Source organism: Phocoena sinus, chromosome 9 (genome assembly GCF_008692025.1).
Source record: "Phocoena sinus isolate mPhoSin1 chromosome 9, mPhoSin1.pri, whole genome shotgun sequence".
Taxonomy (NCBI): Eukaryota; Metazoa; Chordata; class Mammalia; order Artiodactyla; family Phocoenidae; genus Phocoena; species Phocoena sinus.
The window spans coordinates 97,615,696-97,633,052 of NC_045771.1; the positions used below are offsets into that span (position 1 = coordinate 97,615,696).

At 52.7% G+C, this 17,357-nt stretch overlaps 1 protein-coding gene across 5 annotated transcripts in view; it reads left to right on the top strand.

Annotated features, from left to right (window-relative positions):
- Nucleotides 1–17,357, top strand: part of OGDH (oxoglutarate dehydrogenase) — a 76,166-nt gene that overhangs the window by 17,600 nt on the left and 41,209 nt on the right. For 2 of the 5 annotated variants that reach the window (XM_032643844.1, XM_032643843.1), the window contains exons 3-4: nucleotides 10,930–11,121; nucleotides 12,904–13,006. In XM_032643844.1, the coding sequence (XP_032499735.1) occupies nucleotides 10,930–11,121; nucleotides 12,904–13,006 (295 nt within the window). Of the gene's footprint in view, nucleotides 1–10,929; nucleotides 11,122–12,680; nucleotides 12,772–12,903; nucleotides 13,007–17,357 lie in introns of those variants that run through there. The other 3 variants (XM_032643842.1, XM_032643845.1, XM_032643846.1) reach the window with 3 other exon arrangements.

Consider the following 17,357-nt stretch of genomic DNA (forward strand, 5'->3'; position numbering starts at 1 on the left):
AGCTCTCTGCAGTTTGCCAGTCTTTAAAAATCTATTCCTTCCCCACTTACTTTTCTGTCATAAATGCATCTGAGTGGCTCTATCAAGGGAATGGTTTCTTCACCACACCTAACAAAATTAACAAGATACTTCTCTAATACTGTAATCTCATTCTCAGTCTATATTCAGCTCTTTGTGATTATCTTAAAGCTGCCCTTTCACGTTTGACTTTATAATTTACTTTATAATTTTGTCGTATCCCTATTTTTAAAGAAAAATTTTACGGCTTCCCTGGTGGCGCAGTGGTTGAGAGTCCGCCTGCCGATGCAGGGGACACGGGTTCGTGCCCCGGACCGGGAAGATCCCACATGCTGTGGAGTGGCTAGGCCTGTGAGCCATGGCCGCTGAACCTGCACATCCGGAGCCTGTGCTCCACAACAGGAGAGGCCACAACAGTGAGAGGCCCGCGTACCGAAAAAAAAAAAAGAAAGCTTTTATTTCTAAATGTTTAATGGTGAATGTTATGTTTGTGGTAAAGTAATCAAGCAGTTCAGGGGTGCAAGCCCCCGAGCGCTCCCCGTGCCTCTGCGCCCAGTTACCTGGGTCTGCCTTTGCACCCCGTCTCGCCGTCCCTGTGCTCTTCGTCCCTTGGCGTGGTCCTCTCCTAGACAGCCGTCTCTTCCCCATCATTTTCTCCAGTCCGGCCTCTGCGCTCCAGTCTTAAGCACCTTGTCAAGTGTAGCTCGCCCCTTGCCCCCCTAGGACCCGTCAGCCAGGGCCTGTTCTGTCAGCGTGCAAAGCCCTCCCTCATTAAGGAGGGCTTAATTAAGGTCTTGGCCATGTTGGGGACAAGTCAGATGGTGGCATCTTATTTTTGTTTATGTCTTTAAAACAGAGTCAAAGCCAGCTTGCCCTTGTTGATGTTTCACACAGACAGGTAATTGAGAGTTGCTGAGCCCTCACTGAGCCCCTCCTATGCAGCAGACGCAGGTGCCTGCCCTCACCTCCACCCCCACCAGTCACAGCGTGGTGTCAGCCCTGCGGGAAGATCCCAGGGTCGGGCCCTGTGCCCTCCCCACCCTGTGGTGCCCTTTGTGCCCCTGCTCACTGAGCCACCACGGCCGTCCTTGGTGCATCAGAGCTCACTTCCCCTGCCTGGGCCTTCTGAGTGACCCCTGCCCACTTCCTAAAAGCCTGTCTTCCTCATCTTGCTGACTGTGTCCATTTCCTCTCCTTCCTTCTGCGGGCCAGCTCCCACGTGTAGTAACAGCTCTCTGGTCCAGTGTGGTCTCCACAAGAGCTCTGTGTGGCACTCGACATGCAGATCCTAGACTCTGGGTCCCACCTCTCTGAGCTCGGCCGTGCCACCCTTCTGGGCCGGGCACTTCTGCTTCTTCCTTCCATGCTCGTGAAACACAATGCTGTTATTTTCTGTAATTGAACCAGACAAGCAGAGCAGAAACAGACACACGTCGTCCCCAGTATGGGGTGACACCGTTCCTTTTCATTCTGCAGCTTTGAAACTGCCTTGGCTGCACTTTAAAAACTCAGCCGCTGTTCGCCCTAGTTCTTTGCTGGCCTTGGGGAAAAGCACACACGTGGTATACTTCAGGGGCTTTCAGTGATCGAGGCTGTTAAACCTCACTTTGAAGTTCCCCCTCTACGCTCAGCTTCCTAAATCAGGATGACTCTCAACCCTGGTGACTTTTTGTGTTAAATCGACTAAACCAACAAAGAACATCTTCCCTAACTTCAGTATAGTATTTTACTCTTAAAGAATTTGTGTTTATACCGTAAGGAACATAAAATTAACACCTTTGGAAAGTGTAAGGGTCCTGAAGCAGTGCCCTCACCTTATGTGTGTAGCGGTTCACAGCTCGTGACAGTTTTATTGGAGGACTGCGTCGACTGGCTGCCAGGTGTGAGTGTGCAGGGCCCGCTAGCTCGCGGGCCCGTGGGGACTTCAGTAAGCCGAGCACAGTTAGAATACAGAGTAAACCCCGCCAGCTTCTGCAGGGAAGCGCCAGTTCTGAGTTTTGAAGGGTAAGGAAGGGGCCTGGCCAGGGACAGGGTGGCTGTACCCAGAAGAGGCACGTGTGAAGGCAGAGGGCTGCAGGGGCATGGGAAGGGTCGGAGGGCACTCAGCGAGCACTCACAGAAGCTCCTGGGAGGCTCGGCACCAGGAGCCCAAGGCAGCAAAGTGAAGACCAGCAGTTTGAGCTGCGACATACGTGGAGAGGCCCCGAGATCAAGCCGAGGGGTGTTGGCTTAGTTTGTGAAACGCTGTGGGAGTGTGGACCCCTGAGCAGTTGGCAGAAAGTGAGGGTGTCAGGCGCTGATGGAGAGCTAACTAAGCCTGCGGTGGCCGGAGGGCGGGCTGGGAGTAAAGGCGTGCTGCATCTTTGGGAGCGTGATTTTTTAATGCCTATCCTTTTATACTGTATTTTAAGCAAGAATCGTGGGTTTTTAAATGTCAGTGATAACTGGAGAGAGAGATCCAGAGCGACCTCAAGGGGAAGGTGGACACCAAGAGCAAGAAAGGAGCGAGTCAACCTCGGGGCCGGGGCAGCTCCTTTTTTTTTTTGGTCGCACCAGGTTTTAGTTGTGGCAGGTGGACTCTTTAGTTGTGGCATGTGAACTCTTAGTTGTGGCATGCATGTGGGATCTAGTTCCCTGCCCAGGGATTGAACCCCGGCCCCCTGAGTTGGGATCGCAGAGTCTTATCCACTGCGCCACCGGGGAAGTCCCTGGGGCAGCTCTTGAGAAGGGCGCAGCGAGCTCTGCCCCAGCCGCCTGCCTGGCACCTCCTCTCTGGGGAAGGGAAGAAGGAGCGCGTTGTCAGCCGGAGGCCTTCTTTGGGGCCTTTCCCAGAAAGGGGCTGTGGTGGTGATCACATCGTCAGTCCAGAGCCTCTAAGCCACTCACTCCCCGACTCCGCCTGTGCCAGGCCCCCGCGAGGGGTCTGAAGGTCTGCTGGGCTCTGCGCTCTGCTGTCCATGGGCAGGTTCTGAGTTTAGGGCCTTCTCTCTTAAGTGGTCCCGACTCGCAGAGCCAGAATTCTCTCGGAGCCTGAGGCTTGGCTCCGCTGGGCTAGGCCCTCCAGGTGGGACCATCCACTAGGCGCATGGGGACCAGATGCCCACCGTGGTCCCGCACAGCCGCCCTTGAGAGTTGCAATTCTGAGTTGACAGAATGCACTGTTGGGTGCGGACCGCCAGGCAGAGGGCAAGGGCTCTCACTTCCTGAGGAGTGCCAGAAAAACTGCGCGTGAGAGGCGTCACAGGCGTCCTGCGTATAATATTCTCCTGCAGTAAAAGTCTGTTTTCTATGAGCGTTTGTGTAATAAACCAGCCCAAAACTTGGCAACTCGAAACACCACCAGTGAAGTCTTTCTCATGGTTCCCAGCTTCCGTGCAGCTGAGGTTTGGCCAGGCTGCAGCCCCGCAAAGGACCCCCTCACATCTGGTGCTTGATGCTAGCTATCCATCAGGCCCTGCCATCAGCCAGGGGACCAGAGAGACTCCCTCACAAGTCCTCAGTGTAGCTCCAAGAGGAGAAGAGAGGAGAGAGGAGGAGAGGCTGCAGGCCTTGGATGCCCCACCCAGAGCTCACACTGCCACTCCCACCCATGGCCTTGGTCAAAGCAAGTCTCAGGCCAGCCCCCAAGGGCTCACCTCCAGTGGAGGAGCCACATGGCCACTGCAGGGGGCCTTTTGTGGACCTGGGAGGACGTGTGGCCACTGGGCAGCCTACCACAGTCCTTTCTATAATGATCTGATGGGGCCACTTCCTTTAGGGCAGAAACCCAGGGAGTATCATTCCTCTATCAGCAGATTCCTTAGAGCAGAGCTGAGGCAGCTTTTCTTTGCTAATCTTGTGTGTTTATTGGCATTTTACCTGCACGCCCATACAGAGAGAAGATAGTAGAACTTGTCTGGAGATGTTCTTTCGCCTGTGCTACACTGTGTTTTAAAAATAACAGCATCGCTCTAATCGAGCGGAATTCATTTGGCTTCTGTGGCTGAGGCATCCCCGAGCAGAACGCCCAAGTTTAAGTGCTCCCAGTATAAATAGATCAGTGGTGACAGGTCAGGCAGGCCCTGATCCTGGTGCCTCCTAGACATGGTGGTGGGCAGTGAGCTGGGTCGGGACATGGCCCTGCCCGTCCTCAGCTGGGGACAGTTTGAGCAAGGCCCTGCCTTGGTGGTTGGAGGGGTCTGCAGCCCAGCACTATGCATGTTCTTTCGAGACTGCCTAGCCCTGAAGCAGGAACCTTTTGTGCAGGTCTGTAGCTGTCCACCGCGGGTCTTCTCCCCGCCTCACCCCGGGCATCGTCTCGTCGGGACGTTTGGACAGTCCCACACGGTGTTTTCGGGAAAGGCATGGAGCCCAGCAGTTGGCACAGACAGGGCACAGCAGGAGGGTTGTAGACACTGCCCCATGCAGACTTTTCATACACAGCACAGACAAGAATCGCTCAGCTCCACGCCATAGCTGGGCTGGCGTGCACAGAAAGCTAGGCGCTTAGGAAATAATTGCAGAATTTACCAGCGCACTTTCTAAGCTGGAAGAGCCCCTGTGCAGGGTGGGTAGGGAGACGTGCAGCCTCAGAGCAGTGCCAGCTCCCTCCAGGGCACTGGAGTCCTTGAGGAGCGGCACCTCCTCAAGGTGCCGAGTCACAGGTGACCATCCTTGGCTCAGGGAGCTGTTGCCTGTCCATTTATTTGACTGAATTAGCCTGGACCCACCAAACCCTTGTTTGGCCATGCGTGTGTTTTCCTTGGTCACTTGTTCCCTTGAATTTCACGTTTGTGGCAGTTAAAAAGCATTGTCAGTATGAGAACACAATGATATGGTTGTTTGTGACAGTGCTGGCATCTGACGTCCAGACCCGGCAGTCATTAGTTTATCAACTGTGGTGGCCTTTGAGCCTGGGGTTTGGTCCATTCAAGAGGTGGCCAGAGGCTGCCCCGCCCGCTCCCCCGCGTGGTGTTTTACAGCAGGGTCCTTGGCAGGGCGCCCAGCAGAGGGTGGTGGTGGCTAGCAGGTGACATCATGTTCTAGACCAGGGTGCATAAGGCGGGTGGGTGGGGTTTGTTCCATAGCTAAGGTGGAGACGAGACAGCAGGGCATCTGAAGGGGACTTTGCACGAGAGGAAGTGGTCTGGCCAGTCCCGAACCCAGAGTCATAGAACTGAGCAGCTAGAATAAGCATTAGTAACCCTGGGGTTAAGCTTTGATCACCAGCTTCTTGAACAAATATGAGTATACCTACAGGTGCTTTTTAAGGCGTAAAAAGCTACACAGGTACAGGGCTGTCCTAAGTAAGTGCTCCCTACCTTTATAGGCAAGCAATGAGGCACAGAGAGCTGACGCGACTTCCCTGGCCCTCGCCCAGCCTGTGGGGGTCAGGACTGGGGCTCCCAACGCCCAGGAGCAGGCGGGCAGCAGGCAGGCCCACTCTGGTGGGCTCAGCCTGTGCGTGGCCCCGGTAGGTCACACGGTTGCACTGGCCCGCGTATCTGACACACATCGGGGGACTTTGAGACGGGGTGGGGAAGGGCGCTTGGTAGCAGGTTTGTGACCCCTCCAAAGCCAAACCCTTCGTGAGCAAGTCTCTGTCATGACCTTCACAGTCAGGAACTTGGCCCTGACACTCTTGCGATCTGCTGACAATCAACAGGGTAGAGTCTGCTTGCCTCACTGAACCACTGACACCCGCGTCCCCTGGTTAGCACTCCCACAGCCACTGAGGTCAGCGCCTTATCTGAGATGAGGACTCTGGACGGTCCATGGTCTTACAGCTGTCACCACACCCACTGCTGCACCTGACACCCTGCCTAGCACAGCACTTAGCACCACACCTGACACCATACCTAGGACCACGCCAGACCGAGCACCTGGCATCCACCTCGCATCACACCTAACACTGCATCTGATACTACCCTAGAACCACAGCTGACACCCCCCAGCACCACATTTGACATCCCAGGGAGCACAGCACCTAGCATCACACCTGATACCAGCCCTACCACTGCACCTGACATTGCATCTGACACCACACCTGTCAAGATGTTCGCCTTTGAAGGAGTCTGACCTGTCTGAACTTAACTCGGCAGGTGTGTTGAGCACTTACTATGTGCAAAGCACCGGACCAGCTTCCGTAGACATTACAGAGAAGGGATGTGTTTGCAGCTTTGAAGAGCTCCCTCTAACTGGGGAGAAGAGGACTGGCAGCGGGCGGCAGGGAAAGCCCGTTGGGGCTGTGAGAAGTCTGGGAGGTGTATGGGGGAGCAGAGGAGCTAATGGCCTTTGAAAACAGACCTTCATGTACTACAGTTAAATGCTTTTAGTTATCTAAAATTAAATGTAAGAATTCTGGTTTCATTTCACCCAGAATGTTATACTTATTTGTACTTGAAATATATCGTGTTTTGGTTTAAGTCATTTCAGCAACAAGTTGATGGCCTTAAACCCATTCATGGGAGGTGGGTGGCCGGCCTACACCTCCGTTGACGGCCAGGGCTGCTCGCCTCTATGGCACGGAGGCCGTGAAGCTCCACGTGCAGGGGGCATGTGGGACCACACAGGCATCCTCTTCTTGAAGTTTTCTCTTCATTTGGGAAAGGGCCCACTGACCGGTCACTCCAGCCTTGTGGTCACCTGTCCCTACAGCAGGTCTGCAGACACTTGGTTCTGACAGCAGGGAGGCCGCTGCCGGGGAGAGAACTGGAACTGGCAGCAGGTAGACATACGGGTAAACAAAGCCTCAAGTTCAGATGTGTGCAAATGAGGGCTGCGATTATCAGAAGGGGAACCCTCTCCAGATAGTGGCAGAGCCACAGGTTGAAGATGACGCGGGTCAGTGTGTGGAGAGGGGATGAGCGCCCCAGGCAGCAGGAGTGGGGGAGGTGCAGGCTACTACCGAAAGAAGCCGGAAGCCAGTTCAGGTGTGGGGAGGGGAGGGGTGGAAGAGGCATCTTGGAGAAGATGCTGGAGGGAGAGAAGCTCGGCCTCTGAAGGACGGTGAAACCTACAAGCCAAAAAAAAATGACCTTCATTTTCACAGCCTTTTTTTTAAATCAACTTTTTTTTGAGGTCTGACTTACATGAAAATTTACCAGTTTTAAGCTGCGGTGCGAGGGTTTTGCAAAGTGTATGCCGCCAGGAACTTTCTGTCACCCACGTGTGCAAACTGATCGGATCTGGTGGAAGGGGGCTTGCTGGGGTGGGCTCCTTGGGCGGGCCCTCATCTGAGTTCAGGTACCCACACCTGCCCAGAGCGTGCAGGGGAGGGCCTGCCGGAGCTGCAGGGAAGCGTGCGCAGCAGGGGGTGAATTACGGGACCGGAGGAAGCTGCATTCCTGGCATATTCTTTCCCAGTGGTTCCCAGCTCTCTGCAATACTGGTAGGAACCAGTTTTTTCTGACCGCCTCCAGCTTGAGCAGAATTTCAGTCTGTGTCGCTGTCCTCAGCCAATTGAAAATCACCTGGAGTTTTATCCCAAGCACAAAAGAAGGTCAGAGAGAGGAGGCCCGATGACTGCGATTTCCCTCCCCGCCCCACCGCCACCCAGGGGCCTGGCCTGCGCCCTCCGGGTGTCAGCCCTGGAAATCCTTTGATTTTATTGTTTGCTGGCTTTGGCAAGGGTAAGCCAGCCTGAGAGACGCTGTTTATGTAAGGGTTGCTCTGTCTTACTTAACCTGATCAGTATCTCTGCCTGGTGACCACACTGTGTCAGTCCTGCCTGCCTGAATCTCTCCCCAGGAGGCTGCAGTTGGCATTCCAGGTGCTTGGAACATCAGTGTGGTAACTACTCCTACCTCTGTGGCTGCCACTACTGTTCTTGTTATTCAAAGCTGATTTTTCTAAAGAGAGGTGAACTTGTGGTTTTTGCTATGCCTTTTGGCTCTGGGTCTGTCAGCAGCTGGTGCCCATCAGGGTGAGGGGTCGGCGTGCAGTCAGGGGACCCTCTCCATCCAAGGTCTTGTTGGGCGACTGCCGCTGCATTTCTACACATGTGTTCATGCGTTCTGTGGGGAAGAAGACAGTGTTTAAGGCTTGAAGAAAGTTGGGATCCTGTGTGCTGCTCTCCAGAGGCTACTTGGTTTCAGGGTCATGCCCTGTCCTTCAGCCCCCCTGTAGCCCCAGGGTATATGTCCAGAGCAGGACTTGGCGTGGACACACGTAAGGGTGGGGACGCCAGTGCTAGAGCCCGCTGGGGGCAAAGCAGAAACTAGATGAGGTTTTACAAGGCAGGAACAGTGTGCTGTTGGTTCTTGCCGTGCAGGGCTGGGCTGACTCCTGCCGCATCCCCTACCCTATCAGCGGGGCTCCTTTTAGTCCAGGCCCTTGGTTACTGGAGGTATGGGTGGGGGTCAGGGAGAGCCCTGGGCCAGAGCTGCTCCCAGAATGCGTGGAGCTTGCATGGCCTGCTGTACGAGCTCATAGAATCAGAAATGTTTGGGGGTGTCTAGCGTGTCTGTTCCTTAGGCCTTTGTAAGGAACCAGGTGGGTGCCGAGCTTGGGGCAGCCTTACCTTACCCAAGGCTGCTGATCCTGGGGCATCCTCTCCTTTCTCTCCCAAGAGTAAGTCGGTTGCTTTCTCTGGTGGGCCTCCTGCTTTTACCCCTGTTAGAGGACTCAGAGGGAGAGAATGGTCTTGAGGTTCCAAGCCCTGGGTGTAGAATGCCCCTGGTTGTCAGGTCACGTGATGCAAGGTGCTCTGCAGTCGGTGTTATGGCCTTTGCCAACAGAGAACCCCAGAGCTCCCTTCTACCATCACCTGACATGCTGAAAATTAACCAGAAAGGTAAAAACAGTAAAACCTTGAATAGTGAGATATGTTAAAACATTTAAAAATTGTTATTGAGATAGAATTCACATGTAAAAATTGTACAGTTCTGGTTTTTAGTATATTCACCGTGTTGTGCTATCATCTCCCTAATAGTTTGATTTTTTTAATCTTTTTGAATATGAAAGGACTATGTTCGTATTGTAGAATGATATAAACATTCTGGAAAGCTCCCCTCAGAAACACTTTTAGTGAGAGGCCGGGCTGCCCTGTGTGATGCTCCAGGCCTGTGCGCATCCCAGGGGTTTGTGACTGGCGGCAGCATGCAGCCATCTCTCAGACCGTCCAAGTCTGTTTGTCTACATGTCATAAAGAGCCTCCCTGAAAAAGCCAGAAGACCTTCAGGCTTCAGGACCAGTCTCAAGGTTTCTGCCCAGACATAGATAGACCCATTCGATACCTGCCCAAGCTCCCAGATGAGCCCATCTGGACAACATCTTGGTAGCACTTAACTGGGAGGGCGAACAAAAATCTAGTGAAGTTTCTCCTCTCCAGATTTTTCAAGAAGTCTAACCAGAGTTTATTGACAGAAGAATCTTAGAAACTGGAAAATGCATGGCAGAGAAGAAAGACAATGTTTTCACGTTTCTAAACTCTCTGATTTTTAATACATACTTTTTGGCAATGGAGTTTTATTAAGTCTTAGTTTCTCTGACCTTTAAAATTTTATTTTAAGCTTCACGTCTTTATATGAGATAAACTATTATAGTTCACAGTGTCTATGCAGATTATAAATTGAATCAGGGAATTCCCTGGCGCTCCAGTGGTTAGGACTCTGAACTTCCATTGCAGGGGGCACAGTTTCGATCCCTGGTCTGGAAACTAAGATCCCACAAGCCTCACAACATGGCCAAAAAAAAAAGAAAAGAAAAAATTGAATCAAATAGAAAATAGCCAAAAATAATAGGAAGAGGAGTTAGTTCACATTAGCACAAAGGAAGTTGAAACCAGTAGTAATACCAGTTACTACCAGTAATGCCAACTGCCTACCAGATTGTGTGCTAAATGCCTTTAGTCTTTACCCAAAAAAACCTATGAAGAATATATAGTTTTTTTTGTCCTCATCTTACGGATGAAAAAACTGAGCACAGAAATTTAGGTTATTTGCCAAGATCTCAGAGCTCAGATTTAAGGTTCTGCCTCCGACTGCACACCCTGAGCCCTTAGTGACAAGACTATTTCTGTAGGGGTCAGTGGGGACGCTTCAGGCTTCACAGGTCCAAGCTCCGGGCTCTTACATAAAGGCCTTGATTCTGTTTGGGGTTTTTTTGTTTTTGTTTTTAATATTTATTTACTTATTTGGTTGCGCCGGGTCTTAGTTGCGGCAGGTGGGCTCCTTAGTTGCGGCTCGCCGGCTCCTCAGCCACGGCGCACAGGCTCCTTAGTTGCGGCATGCAAACTCCTAGTTGTGGCATGCGTGTTGAGATCTAGTTCCCCAACCAGGGCTCGAACCTGGGCCCCCTGCGTTGGGGGCGCAGAGTCTTAGCCACTGTGCCACCAGGGAAGTCCCCCTGATTCTGTTTTATGTCTGGCGAGAAAGCACAAGCAAGCAGGCCTGGGCTCCAAAAGCTGTGCCACGCCTCTGTGGTCTGGAAAGAGGATCTAAATGCACTCATTTCCCCTGAGGAGGCCCAGTTGGGGTTTGAGGACCTGGGGCAGCTGCAGCCCTACAGGCAGGAGGGCCACGAGCATTGGTCTTCCGGATGACTAGGCAGGGAACAGATGGGGCAGGAAGGCCTCTGTTCACCTGCCTCCTGGGCTGCCTGCCATGGAAGCAGTTGGCACCCGCAAGCCGGGCAGAGCTGCTCGGCCTTGGGCCTTGGGGCTTTTGATGGGAGGGCATCTGTGTCGTAGGGTTGGGGTGAGGAGGCGCATCTGAGGGAATGATGGAAGCAGGGGCCCAGCCTCTGAGAGAGCCACCCTCTGGGGGCAGAAGCAGGCTGTCCAGAGTAGGAAGAAGTTGACCCAACCAGGCTACTGGTAGATGGGCATAATCAAGGCTTATCTGCCAAGAACAGTTCTCTTTTTGGCTAAAAATGAGTCCTAGCCCTTAGGGGAGCAACGGAGTGACATGTGTGTTCCTTCTTTGTCTTCAGTCATGGGACATTTTTTTCCGAAACACCAACGCCGGAGCGCCCCCGGGCACCGCCTACCAGAGCCCGCTCCCCCTGAGCCTGGGCTCCCTGTCAGCTGTGGCCAGCACGCAGCCCCTGGTGGAGGTTCAGCCCAACGTGGACAAGCTGGTGGAGGATCACCTGGCAGTGCAGTCTCTCATCAGGGCCTACCAGGTAAGGTGGCTGTGGCCAGCCATCCGTGACAGAGTGCCCTGCTGACCCCATGAAGGTTGTCGCTTAACTTTCACCCCCACCAAACACTAGGCTCTCTCTCTCCCTGCTCTGGGCTGGAGGGAGGCAAAAATGACATATGACAAGAGAAAAGGAGCCCAGGCAGTCTCACCCTGTTTGAGCAGATCCTCTGCCGCCTTTAGCACCTGCCCTTATTTCTTCCCATAGCTTGGCAAGAATGATTTGTGAGCAGGGAAACGCGGTCAGTGCCCGGGCGTCAGGGGAAGTGCCGATGCCCAGGAGGGAGCAGTGACCGGGAGGGGTGTGCTGCTCCCCTTCTCAGTTGCTAGGGCCCAAATGCAATAAGACAAAATGAACCTGTAGGGTTTGGGGACAGAAGCAGAGCCCATGGAAGCAGGGAGAGGCAGGTGAGGGGCAGCTGAGCCTGCAGAGGGGCCACCTCTCCAGGAGCATTCCGGTCAGTGGTCAGCCCCGTTGGAGGAGGCTCATGCAGAGCCAAGGGCTTCCATGGCCTTTCTCAGAGCCCAGAAGCCCCTTCCAGGATATCCGCGTGGTGTGGAGAAGAGCCCAGAATTCAGACCTTACCACCTGGTCTGTGAATAGTTCTCAGGAGGAAAGGAGGAGAAACCGGGCCCGGGGAGGCCCTTCTGGGAGCTCCCAGGACATGGGCTCCCCTGCTGCCTCTTCTGGCATTGCTGCAATGTAGCAGGGGTGTCACACCACAGAGTTCTCTCTCCGATGTTCTTTTTCCTGGAAACGGCCATGTGGACCGTTCCCCTCCGCCCACGGGGCCAGTTGCCACAGGTGTCAGGACAGGTAGCACAGGGTGGGTCTGTCCTGTTGGAGCCTGGCAAGTCAGGCTCTCTCCCCAGGGCAAATGACGAGACGCACACCATTCACAGTGGGCGTTTCTGTAGAAAGAGGCACAGTTGGTGTGTGCTGACCACTGCCTGACTTATTCAGCCTCAGTCATTTCTGTTAGTCTTTAAGTGACTTCTCAGCAGCTGCTCCCCTTCCCAAATTGTTAGCAAGAAACAGTGGATAAAGTATCCAAGACTTAAAGAAACAAAATTGGAAGGGATTTTACGTGTCTTTTTGCTTTTAAATGGTTCAGATCAGGCACTGAGGTCCCTGTTGTAGCCGTCTGCTGTTGTGCCCCCTGTGCCCTGACCCACGCAGCAGGGCCGCACCCACCCCTTCCTTAGGGACTTCGTGTTCTAAGCTGAGTGGTCTTTGCGCTGGAGCTAAAGTCCCCAGCATATCCCATTTCTGTTTATCCCGGAAAACTGTGAAGGATCCCGAGAAGTGGGTCCTTTTAGACTGCCAGGTTTATCAAAACCTGAGGAGCTTATCCCCTTTTTATAAAAGTGCATTTATGCACAATAGTGCTTTAAAACAAACTACTGTAAGGCTTTTTACAAACTGACATTGTTGTTTGGGTTCATTGGCACTCTCAGGGAAAGGTTTGACCAAGCGCAACTTTTACCCCTCGCCACAGCCCACAGGACCTGCTTAATGACTGCTTGTATTATTGCTTCCAGGTCAGGGGTCACCACATTGCAAAACTTGATCCTCTCGGAATTAGTTGTGTAAATTTTGATGATGCTCCAGTAACTGTTTCTTCAAACGTGGGTGAGAATTAATCTGTAAACACTAATTTTAATGTAATTTTACTTTTTTTTTTTTTTTTTTACCCCTTCCCTCTTTTTTTTCTCCTGTCCTTTTGTGTGTGTCCTTCCCTCTCCATCGCTGGCCCATTTGTAGATACGAGGGCACCATGTAGCACAGCTGGACCCCCTGGGAATTTTGGATGCTGATCTGGACTCCTCCGTGCCCGCTGATATTATCTCATCCACAGACAAACTTGGTGAGGGTCTGAGAGCAGCCAGCGCTGCGCTGCGTGGCTCCTCTCTCTGTGTCCCAGCCTGTGGCAGCCAGGACGTCCACAGGCGGAAGGGAAAGACTCTTAAGTTTCCTTCGTTCTGATCACTTGACATTTATCAGTCATGTAGCCTTAGTGTGTTTTGGGCAAGTTATTTTTATCTCAGCTTTTCAGCCAGATCGTATGAGCTCAATTGTCTAAGTCTCAAAATTGGAAAGTAAAATTTGGGGGCAGAAAAGGTTTGTGGCACAGAGAAAAAGATGACCCACCCAGGCAGGCGGGTCAGAAGATATTCCAGAGACCAGCTCGTCTGGCTTCGGTTTCCAGATCTCAGGGCAGTGCTGCCCCAGACGGGGCACTGCTCAGGACCGTTGTCACACACTGTCTGCTCTGAAGCACGGTGTGGCCTGCCTTTGACAGGGTGAATTCCAGAGCAGGTGGTGCAGTTTGGGTGTCTCGATTCTCAAATGCCGGTGATCATACTGAGGAAACTTTGGAAGGCGTCCCCGCGGGCGCTTGTAGTCCCGTTCACCGTACCCCCTCTGTCTTGAGCAGAGGGGCGTGGCTGGGCTCACACCTGCGGTTGCTTTCTCAAGTTAACCTGCTCTAAGTCACCGTGCTGCTAACCTGTGCTGCAGAAATGACGACGTGACTAATTTTTAAATGGCCAGGTTGTTTTCGAGAAACACTATGCATGCTAATAAAACTGATGATTACCTACCTGCCTAACGCTGCTCTTTGGGAGGGGACGAAATTTGCCTCCTGAATAACAGTCACTAACGCTTTGTGGTGCCCGAATGCCCTTAAGAGGCGTGTCCCGAGTTGTGACGTGGGAGGTCAGGCACTAGTCAGGTAAGGCTGGATTTCAAACAGTGTTGGCCCTGGGACTGCCGTTAGAGGTTCGTCTCTGCTCCGTCTTCATTTCAGAAACACTCCTAGGTAATGCAGGGTTTCTTCTACTTTGTACCTGCACTTTAGCAGTTTTTGGAAGAAAGATTAGAGAAGCCGTCCTGAATATGATTAAATAGGGCCAGTTCAGTTTGTCGGCAGGACGTGAGCTTAATCCTGCTACTTTATTGAGTGGTGACAACTGTGCACCCCAGAAGTGAGCTTCTCTTTGCAGTGTCCCCGAGGACACTTGGAGCTCCTTTCCTCTTCCTCGCCACTTAGTCCCTGCAGCACCCAGGCCCGACCCAACCTGTGCTCACCAGCGCTGAAGCCCCCTCAGCACCGTGAGTCCCCTCCAGGTCCAGGGCAGAGCACCCCCTCTACGTGAGAGGCCTGCGAGCCCCAGGGCACCAGCTGCCTGATGAGAGCTCAGGGCCCTGTGCCCTGGAGCTGTCTCTCCAGAAAAGGATGACTGCAGAGCCAGCTCGGCACAGGCCACAGAGGCTGGCGTTCCCATGCACAGTCAAGCATTTAAACAAGAAAGGCACAGGGGAGGTGGGGTCTCCTTCTCCCGTCGGAAACTGCACCTCCCCTGTTCCTTGTGCCATCCCTGGTTGCTAGTTTCTTGGTATAAAAACGGACCTTTTTCGGTGGTTCCCAGCTCATTAGTACTGCCTGGGGAGCCCGGAGCTCTTCTCTGTCCCACGCAAGACTGGTCAGGGTGGGATGGCGCCCGCCGCAGCCCACAGGCACAGGCGGGGCTTTCTTGGAAGCGCCCCCCAGGCCATCCCAGCCCAGGAGTCTGTGAAGGGTGGGATCCCCCAGGCCTGTTGATGCTGCCTGGCTCCTCAGTTCACAGCTCTCATCAGGGGCAGGGGCAGAGGCAGGACCTCTGTCCTTCTTCCTAGTTCTTTCTTGGCCATCTCGGCCTTGCCTTACATTCTACTCTGGAATAGTGCCCCGAGTGTGCCCCTGTGAGGTTCTGCGTCAGCATGGCGAGGCCAGAGACAGAGGTGGCCCAGAACTTCCTGAGCTCATTGTGGAAGACTGGGCATCCTCCAGCTGGGAGCCCTTCAGAAACAGCAGGAGAAGTTGGGCAGCAGCCCCCTCCTGTGCAGGAGAAAAGGTCACTGCATCCCGAGAATTCAAAATAGTGTGACATGAAGGTCATGATCAATGGGGTTAGTGTAGGAAAGTTAGTCTTAAATTATCTCACTCTTGATGTATGTAGGTCTTTATGAAAACAACTGGTCCAACGTGACCGCTCTGTTCAGGGACACTGGACAGTCCCTAGAGCACTTTCCTGCCCACCATCTTATCCGAACCTCAGGGCCTGGGTTCGAGCCAGCTCCCTATGTGGAAGCCCGGCTCTGCCAGGACTAGCTGTGTGCTTCTGTCTCTGTCTCCTCGTCTGTTAGGTTGTTTCAGAATTAAATAAACTCCTGAGAACAGTGCCTGGAGCTTACTAAGCTCCATGAAGGTGTGAGCCACTGTGATTGTTAATAATCTTTTGAGATAAGTAGCTGCTGGTCTCTCTGGTAAAGATATATATTTAGAAACCAAGAAATGGAGCAAATAACCCAGAGTGGGTCCCACAGGAGTTGGTAGTAGTAAGGACTGGGCTGCACCCTGAGTGACGAGACAGGGTAGCTCCGGGGCAGGGACCTGCCAAAGCGGGGGGTCGGCGTGGCCCACGTGTTGGTCTGGGGTAAGTGAGTGACTGCATTGGTGTCCTGTGTTGCACAGAAGCCTTCCCCAAGCCTGCGTCCCACTCGTAACACCTCTGAGCTGCCCTTCCTTTCTCCCGGTGGATGCGGCACGATTTCTCCATCCTCTTGAGGGGAAACCGAGGCCCAGGCGGTGATCACCCCTCAGGCATTTGAGCATTGTGCTGTTGCTGGAGCAGTACGAGGGCCAGAGGACCAGCTGCGAGCCTTGGGTAAAGTCAGGAAGCCGTTCCCAAGGGCAGCGCTAGCCAGTGCAGGTCTGCAGGGCAGGCGGGGCTGATGTCCCCTCAAATTTTTTTTAATAAGGTGGAAAATATGAAAAGTTTCCACTGAGTTCTTGCCCTTTTCTGACCAATTCTGAGAAGGTTGGGAAACGCTGGCCTAGGTTCCCTATGCTAACATCCTAGAAATACTCATGGCCCCTGCAGTCACTGGTAGCCAGTGTTAACAGGTAGACAGCCGACTTGGCCGACATGCTCCAGCTGCTGGATGGTCCCAGCATGTCAGGGTCACCGTGAGACACGTGCACACAGAACATACTGTGAATGCAACAGAAATATCATTCAGATGGTGGGGTTATCGATTATTTTGATTAAAATTTAACAATGTTAGAACAGTTTCTCAGTTAGGTGTGGGTTATGGTCTAGAAATGTGCGGTGACTGCTTAGGAAAGGGGGGCCTTTTCCCAGGATGTGTTATGTTAGGAGCTAGGTTCCAGGTGTCCCCCAGAAGCGCATCTTGATTTATGTCGCGTCGGGTGGAGGAGAGTTGAGCTCCAACCTGAGATGCCTGGGCACACATTCCACATTCCTCCCTCGGGAGAGGTGGGAAGTCTCCAGATGGGATCAGGTTTTTTAGCGAGGCCTCTCCTGGTTGGCCCTAAAGAAGGGTCAGCGTGCAGCTTTTGACAGCGAGTCCCTTGGGGTCGGGGTTGTTGCCACCTTAAGTAGAAACAAATCAACTCCAGACAGCCTGTGCGCTCTTCCCCCTCCAGGCTGCAGTCCTGCGCTGGCATGCAGTCCCTGCTTCGCTGGGGTGAGGACGGGGCGTGGGGAAGTCTTGTTTCTGGCCTAAGCAGAGCTGCCCTTGGCTGGGTGGGGACATGGTGAAAGTTCTCATTAGCTCTTGCCCTCCATTTCCTCTCCTCTTCCAAGGGCAGCATTTGAGTTAGATTCCAGCTTAAAAGTGCCATCGTCTGTGGTTTCTATATAAATTCTATAGTATAACTATTCACAGTGACAAAACGATTGAAATTTACTTAAATGTGAGATTTAAACATAATTAAAGGAGAACTCAAAACAAATTCTGTAAATAGAGAGGAAGGCGTGAAACTTGTATTTACCATTAGTGTTTGCAAATTGTCAGTCTTAGGAAATGAGCTTGAGTTAAATAGTTAAAAGGGCAATTCAAAAGTCCAGATTACGGCAACATTTTAGCTACTTCATGTCCAGCACAGCAGGAAATGAAGTCTCCCCACCCTTCTGACCTTCCAGAGCGTTCTTTCTGGTTGAGTTTTGCCCCCTTGATGGCTGGGAAGAATGAGCTAAAAATAGAGTTGAATTTTAATCTACTTTCATAATTTCAGAACAATAGGGAGCAGTTTACTTAGCATTTATTGGCTGCTGTGTGCAGTGAGTGTGTGGTGCCACCAGACCACTGAGTGAAGAGTTGGGATCAGGTTCCCCAAGTGACTCAGGAGGGCAGGCTAAGCTAAGGTCATT